General features: G+C 42.4%; 1 protein-coding gene across 1 annotated transcript; it reads right to left on the minus strand.

Annotated features, from left to right (window-relative positions):
* Nucleotides 1-7,344: 7,344 nt before the first annotated feature.
* Nucleotides 7,345-8,267, minus strand: LOC111967973 (heparan sulfate glucosamine 3-O-sulfotransferase 3B1). Its single transcript, XM_023993446.2, has one exon. The coding sequence runs from the start codon at nucleotides 7,945-7,947 to the stop codon at nucleotides 7,360-7,362; it is 588 nt and encodes a 195-aa protein (XP_023849214.1). The 5' UTR covers nucleotides 7,948-8,267; the 3' UTR covers nucleotides 7,345-7,359.
* Between the last annotated feature and the right edge of the window lie 241 nt (nucleotides 8,268-8,508).

An 8,508-nucleotide genomic window follows, 5' to 3' on the forward strand; every position in this document is an offset into this window, starting at 1 on the left:
CATCTGTGTGTGTATGGTGTCCATCTCTGTGCGTGTTGAGCATTCTTTTGACTTGAGAAGAAAATTATTGTGTTTCACAGCTGAATATAAAAGCCCTACTGTAAGTCATTACAGGAGAAGACTTTGTGAAACTGGTTCACTGACTCCTTCATTCTCCATTTAGTCTCTATTTTTTGGACGGCACACATTCAATTGACATTTTGTTGTTGATGATGTTAGTTTGAACTTTGCCAGTGTGGCACTACAACCAGGTGGTGTTTCTGACATTCTGCCTGCCAGTGAGAGGAAGGAGGGAGAGGTCAGTGGAGAGCAGATGTGTAGGGTCACGTCACCTATATGGAAACAGGAGTGCTCCTGGGGTGAGGAGTTAAAAAGAAGAGGCATCCAACCAGAACTGTCCTTGACACGGACAGAAGCCCCTGTCTGGTCTCTGGAAGCAGGGAGCTGGGGGGTGGACCGGCAGGCCCATAGATAACAACTTTACACTGACTGACTTCCTTTCGCAACCATCTCCAGTTTGATAGCGCAACAGGATTTTTTTACCCACTCTGAAACTCCCCTTTTGAACAATGCTCCACTTGTCCCTTTGTTGTGGTGGAGCTTCTAAGCAGGCCCTAGCTAGCTAACCGACACTAGCTGCCATTAAGTGCGTTTTTTTCTTTGGTTCTTTATCACGGGGTGGAGGGATACAAAGGTTCACCGGCCCACAAAGACACCCCACTCAGGGATGGCGCCATTTCAGTCCAACTACTCCTTTAACAGAAGACTGAAGCATAACCTTTGATCAACCACTGCAAACAAAACAGCAGCCAGATTAACTTGGCATGGCTGAGAAAGCCCATCCATGTTGGGGATCTTTTGCGGTCTCAAGGATCAACTATTTCAGCTTATATATCACATTAAACATCCCTAATTCCCTAATGTGCAATAATAAAAGTGACATTTCACAAGCACACTACATAGCCAAAAGTATGTGGACACASTGCTCGTCGAACATCTTTTTCCAAAATCATGAGCATTAGTATGGAGTTGGTCCCCCCTTTGCAGCGATAACAGCCTCCACTCTTCTGGGAGTGGAGCTTTCCACTAGTTGGAACATTGGTGCAGGGACTTGCTTCCATTCAGCCACAAGAGCCTTAGTGAGGTCGGGCACTGATGTTAGGCGATTAGGCCTGGCTCGCAGTCGGCATTCCAATTCATCCCAAAGGTGTTCAATGATGTTGAGGTCAAGGCTCTGTTCAAGCCAGTCAAGTTCTTCCACACTGATCTCGACAAACCATTTCTGTATAGACCTCGCTTTGTGCACGGCGTCATTGTAACACTGAAACAGGACAGATCCTTCCCCAAACTGTTGCCACAAAGATGGAAGCACATCATCATGTAGAATGTCATTGTATGCTGTAGCAGTAAGATTTCCCTTCACTGGAACTAAGGGGCCTAGCCCAAACCATGAAAAACAGCCCCAGACCATTATTCCTCCTCCACCAAACTTTACAGTTGGCACTATGCATTGGGGCAGGTAGCGTTCTCCTGGCATCCGCCAAACCCAGATTTGTCCGTCGGACTGCCAGATGGTGAAGCTTGATTCATCACTCCAGTGCATTTCCACTGCTCCAGAGTCCAATGGCGGCGAGCTTTACACCACTCCAGCTGACGCTTGGCATTGCGTATGATGATCTTAGGCTTGTGTGTGGCTGCTCAGCCATGGAAACCCTTTTCATGAAGCTCCCGACTGACTGTTCTTGTGCTGACGTTGCTTCCAGAGGCAGTTTGGAACTCACTCCGTAGTAAGTGTTGCAACCAAGGACAGATGATTTTTACACCATACACGCTTCAGCACTCTGTGTTCCCATTTTGTGAGTTTGTATGGCCCACCACTTCGTGACTGAGCTGTTGTTGCTCCTAGTCATTTCCACATCACAATAACAGCACCTACAGTTGACCGGGGCAGCTCGAGCAGGGCAGAAATTTGACGAACTGACTTGTTGGAAAGGTGGAATCCTATGAAGGTGCCACGTTGAAAATCACTGAGCTCTTCATTGCAGGCCATTCTACTACCAATGTTTGTCTATGGAGATTGCATGGGCGTGTGCTCAAATGTATACACCTGTCAGCAATGGGTGTGGCTGAAATAGCCGAATCCACTAATTTGAAGGGGCGTTCACATACTTTTGACCATGTAGTGTATCATAAGCACAATCATTAACCAAATACAGTACATGTCAACAAAGGAGTGTTGAACTTTCCCCAAGCACTTCAGTTCAAGGCAAGACTCAATATTTTTTCATGGCAAAAAGTTTGACTGCCAGAAACTCAAGAGAAAATCTTGTTCAAACAAAGCTCAACAATTATCTTTCTCATAGGYAGATTCTGGGGAGAATGATGATTATGTAGTGAACAAGCACAGATCGATCATTCCTCAGTTATTCACACAAGAGTGACAGACTCCAAATATAGAGCATGAAAGTTAGGAGCCTTGCGACCATAAGTGTTCAGAACTACTTGTTAAACCATAAAAACACTCTCAGGGAGGAGCAGTGAACGAGCACAGTACAGCACTGCATGGATCTGACAGGCAGCTGAGACGAGAGCCCATGACCCATCAGCAAACCACAGAACCATAAATGATATGTCAGAGCCCCTTCATGACCAATATATCTATATGGAATATGAACACAGAAAGAGAGGTAACACCACCGCAAACTGTCAGAATGACGGAGATTTAAAATCAACTCGACAAAAAGGCTAAGTTGTAAATAACAAAGGATGTAAAAACGTTGACATGACAGAAGCAACAGGGAGTTCAGTGCAGTAAAATGGCAAGAAATAGAGACTGAAAAAGTGTGAAGAATTCATTGAGTAGCTAATGAAAACAGTCCGACTGAAAGGACCAGCCAACTCATCGGCATTCCGATCACACTGTAGCAGGTGCTAACAGTACCTTTGGAACTAATAAGGCAGAACCATAGAATTAGGAATGAAGGATATCTATGGGTAGAACAACAATGACTGATCCATGTTCTATTCCAGAAAGTACAACATCGATACTTTCAACTGACAGGGCATACAGTAACTTCCTTCTCAATTGAACTGGTTGGTCCACACAGCACAGACTGCCCTGACTCGCTCTCTCTCTCTCACTCCTTAGGGGCTGTTCATGCATGACCTCACAGTGGAAATGTGTACCTCCTGATACAAAGCGCCCCCTTGCACAAGTCTTGTGTTTGTCTTTGACACCAAATAAAAACTGTCAAAGTACATCAGAGAATCGCAATAATCCTGTTATCACTGCTCTATTCTCTTTCACTTTTGCAGCGGCCTCTCCTTCCCTCTCTCTTTTCTTTTCTATTCTCTCTCGGGCTGCATTTAGTTAGTGAATTCCAAGGCTAAGTTTGTGTGACCATTGGGCCGCGGAGACAAAGATGGTGCAAACTAGCCGGAGAAGYAGAGTGGAAGGCACAGTAGTATTGTGCAAATAAACATCATGGCATCAGAAGATCGCTTTACACTATTGCAAAAGACTTCATAAATGGCCCACACATAATGCAACAATAAACTATGATTTAACGGAAAACTCCACCCAAAATTTTTTTGGGGTATTTGTTTCATTAGTCCATTGTTGATATATGTCAGCAATCAAGTTTTCAAGATATATAACTTTCAAAATACATCCGGTATGATCTCTCTCTTGTACGGAAAGTCCAGTATGTGACACTATTGGTAGTTAGGAGTATTAATCATGAAGTATGATTTCATCTATTTAGTTTATCTTCTCCTTGAAGACAAAAAAGAAAGCTTATCAAAACGTTCCATGAGCAGCATGCAGGGAGAACTACATTCAGAACTACAGCCAGCTGGTTCGCTCTGACACACACTCTCCTTTACTTCAGTAGGGGTTGGGTCACTTTTATTGACCCTGCTTATCTTACTGTTAAAGCATCCAGACTGTGAGTTTCACATCATCAAGTTATATAAGAGCAGGACAGACAGAGGGAAAGCAACAAAACAACGCTTCACTTTGTTTGTGTGGCGTTTGTGTCTCGGGCAAAAACACCAGTGCCCAGATATAGAATTTCAGCGTGGCATGGTGTGTCTGACACACAACATGTGTGATTGCATGAGAGGGGAAGTCAGTACAGCTTACTAAAACATGAGATGCTTTCTGACAAACTGGGTTAGATGGAAAAGCTTAGCTTAACTTTTCAGTCAGTTGAACTGTGTGTGTGTGTGTGTGTGTGTGTGTGTGTGTGGTGTGTGTGTGTGTGTGTGTGTGTGTGTGTGTGTGTGTGTGTGTGTGTGTGTGTGTGTGTGTGTGTGTGTGTGTGTGTGTGTGTGTGTGTGTGTGTGTGTGTGTGTGTGTGTGTGTGTGTGTGTGGGCCTATATTTTAACATACATTTGTCAACAGATCAAACTACACTGTGTTCCAGTATTGTTACTCTTGTCCCATCAAATGATAAGCCAAAAGAGAGGCTTGGCTGGAGGGTATGATTTCTTGAGCAGATTTGAGGGATAACCGGAGGCCTAAGAAAAGCCTGGAGAATACGAAATAAAGACCCAGCCCCATTCTAGGTACAGATACGGGTTTATGGGCCACACAGCCAGAACCGCAGATAAAACGCTGGTGCATGTGTGTTTATTCTATCCGTTCCTCACACGGTGCCCGCCAGCAGGCGGCCGTCGCGTCATGTTTTCTCTGTAAACAGCGGCCAGAGAGAGGGTTGAAACATCGACCCAAAGGAATCCACCGCAGCTATTCTCCTCATTACCATTATCATTAACTGCTCAATGTTCCGTTTTGCTCGTGTTTGTTCTTTCTAAAAGTATGCAATGATGAAGAGGAAATTGGGTTAATGGGAAATCTAAATAAAATTWGCTAGAATTAGCGCTTACCATTTGGATAACTTATTTCAAAGTGTGCAAAGTTTAATAAATAATTGTAGGCTATCAAAGCCAATTCAAAACCTCAAGTTGGATCTCTGAATAATAAATTCGGCATAAATACAGTGTCTTTATTTTGAATCAAATCCATATAGCCGGACACCCCCTCCATACACACACGTTTCTCATTCCGCTTGTCTTTCATTTCACTGCTCTACTTTAGTTGGGGGCCCTCAACTGCCTCGCATATTTAACAGCCCGGCTCTTTACACACAGCACCAAATCCGATTATTCAGAGGGGCATGCAATTGTTTTTATCAACTTGTCAGATGAGCTATTAGTTCTGCTCGCCGTCCAGGGACAAGAGATGGAGAAACTCTCCTTAAACTAAAGCAATGTCCCCGGGGTTTAAGCAAGGAGGAAACCAACCACTATGCATGGTTCCTGATTTTCCTGCAAAGACCTTCAACAGCTACGCTATATTCGGCATTTTACTGCGATATTACACTGAAATTAAAAACGCACATAGGCTGGCTGCATTTAATGCACCGACTTCATTCTTTTAAAGTTTTAATTTGACTAATTCATTCAGGTAAACGGATTAGGCTACATAATGTTCCACTCGTATTAATTCGATATGAGTTGCCATTGCTCAGTCGTCGTTGACTAGTGGCCTGCTGAATATGATACTGAATATGACATCTAAATTATGTTAATAGGCCCTACTACTTTTATAGGCTAAGTTAAGAGAATCCAACGTGAGGTAGAGCACGTTGTTTATAACGTTTAATTATGTATGACTAATATAGGAGGGGGTTTGTCATGTATTTACAAATATTGACCAAGGAATAGCTCATATACTGTTGGTGGGATTTGGTTTGATTTCTTACTTWATTAATTCTGGGGTACGTTTTTCTTTCATTATCCTACAGTAGCCTACTTAGCCTAGTATATTAGTCCTCCTCCCACTCATTATCCGTTCAAAATGTAAATGACTGGTATAAAGGTTAGTTGGTTGTATACCCTCTTAAGAAACGTTTGAATCGTTTTTTTTTTTTTACTGTTGTTCTCCGAGTAGCCCAGCGCTATTGTGTTGTAGATTACAGTTACTTTCGAGTGCATGTATTATGTATACATTTTGAAGGAGAGTGCTAGGACAAATCCGCTTAGCTTAGAATTTATTTAAGCTTAACATAATTTTTTCCAACTCAAATAGGCCGAACTATAATAGTAAGTATGGCCTTACGTTGCATATTTATTTACATTGAAAGTTTGAAATATACAAAAAATGTAATTGATAATTAAAGTAATCAAGCACATCTTATTTCTAATATATTAGGCCTATATAGAATCCAATAATAGGCTAATAATAATGAATCGATCTCGAATTCACAACTTGCACATTGCCTGACCTTTTCAGACTGTAGTATAATAGACCTATTAGTAACTTATATTCAGTTTATAATCAACTAATTATTTATTTATATTTAAAAGTTAAACTCAGTTTAACAGCGCTGAAAAGTAACCCGTTAACTTGCAGTATTACACTGTGTCCAACAGAGACCACTGTACGACGTGGAAACGGCTCAGCCCAAGCGATACTGAGACAATCCATGTTCATTCAGGCATAGTCTAGCCTACTACCGGATCATAAACTGAAGAAATAAAAATACAAACGTATGCATTTGTTATCTCTTAATGCTATCCAATGACCCTACAGTTTTACTCATGTTTGAATACTCGATTATATGTCCACGTTGACGCCAAAACTGCTTGGAGTTTGGAAAAGCACCATACCAATATACATAACTAAAYGTCTATTGGAATAATAGTCTGTACTGTAGATTATAGATATTATATTTTCTATTGACCTTACCCTAAATATGGTCACTGACGTTATCTCTCAACATTTATGCAGAATAAACTTATGTTGCAAATAGCGAATAGGATATGATCTAGGCCTATTATTATGCATTATGGAGCTAACTAAAATGACCTTCTGAACATATTTCGTTTCATTTGATAAATTATTCATACAAATCGTATTGTAAAAACGTACAGATATAATTATCCTGAATTATACTATCGAATCATTTTACAAACACTGCATTGTTTAATTATATACTGGTTATAGCTTTATGATATATTAGATTATACAACTTTTCCTGTCATTTTAATATTATCAACTATGCTAGTCTAAGTCCATTTTAGACTGTTATAATGCAAAGAAACCCTCCACCGTTTGCAATCCAATATAATGTTTGTGGAAGATATAGGCAACGAAACGACAGGAATAGGCTGCTATGGACAACTATTGGAACGTCAGCTCTAGTAACTGGATGAGAAGCTTTGACTGTCATGCATATTCTCTCACCGTTTCTTGTATAGCGCTGGTTCATCTATGGGAATCATTGATGTATGTCTGATAACCTATCATCTTTAATGCACATTGAATGTGAGAGCATATAATGTAGATTCATTCACCTGTACCACTCCAGTCCATTCTCGTAGTTGCGGTCGAAGAAGTGCGGTTCGGCTCCCACAGCTCGGATGTCTGGATGCACGCGGAGGAACTCGAGCAGCGCGCGCGTCCCTCCTTTCTTTACACCGATGATGATCGCCTGGGGAAGCTTCTTGCTCCCTGATCCGTTGGAGAAACTTGACATCGCACCGGGCTCAGGAGCTCTCTGCCCCTCGCCCCTCATCTCGTCCCAGTCTTCTGCTCCTCTGTACGCGTCTATATCGTTATTGAGCAAGTCTCTGGAGGAGGTCCGGACAGAGGGTTCGTCGTAATCGGATTCTATATCCACCCAGGGTTGGGGTCTYGGGAGCAGTCTGGACATGAGGTCCACTCTGCCGTTATTCTCTATCCTTTTACCGACCATAGACCCTGTCTCCTTTCCCCGGTAATTGTCCACGACCAAACTTGGCATGGTGGCACAGTAGCCCACGCAGGAGTAGAGCATGTATACCCAGAGTAAAAACATGATGCCGAGCAGAAATACTTTATTTTTCACCGGGCTGAATGAGAGCGCATACAGATTGTGACAAACCAGGCTATATTCCATAAGCCTTGCGAGTGCATACCATATTCCAGCGACACATATTGCCAAAACCACTCACTCCCGATGGCACATCAAGTAGCCTCGCAAAATGCACATGCCATTCATTTCAAACGGAAAAAATTAATAAAGCAAGCAAATAAACTAAAGCGGATGATGTATCCACTGGTGCAAAGTCATTGCATGCTATGATCGTCATTCACCAGAGCCACAGTAAAGAATTCGGAAAATGATACGAACGACTGGTGCACTTCAGTGGTGCTACTCCACACCCTAGCCGTCTCTCTTCACACGCATCGCCGTTGCCAAACCTTCGAACAACTGCTAGTTTTGAGCCTTCTCTCGAGGACTGGACCTTTTACAGCACGAGGGGGCGTACCGATACATCTGATTGACAATCACCATGGCCAATTGACTCACGCAAGCTAAATAATCAGTTGTTTGTTGGTAGAAACGGACCTATCACAGGAGAGTGTGGGAGGGCACTCGCGTTGGGATTCTCGCCATAGAGATGAAACGCTCTTATTGGATGAAGAGACGAACGGTATTCTATATAATCACTAGGGA

The sequence above is a fragment of the Salvelinus sp. IW2-2015 genome, linkage group LG8, assembly GCF_002910315.2.
Source record: "Salvelinus sp. IW2-2015 linkage group LG8, ASM291031v2, whole genome shotgun sequence".
In the NCBI taxonomy this organism is placed as follows: Eukaryota; Metazoa; Chordata; class Actinopteri; order Salmoniformes; family Salmonidae; genus Salvelinus; species Salvelinus sp. IW2-2015.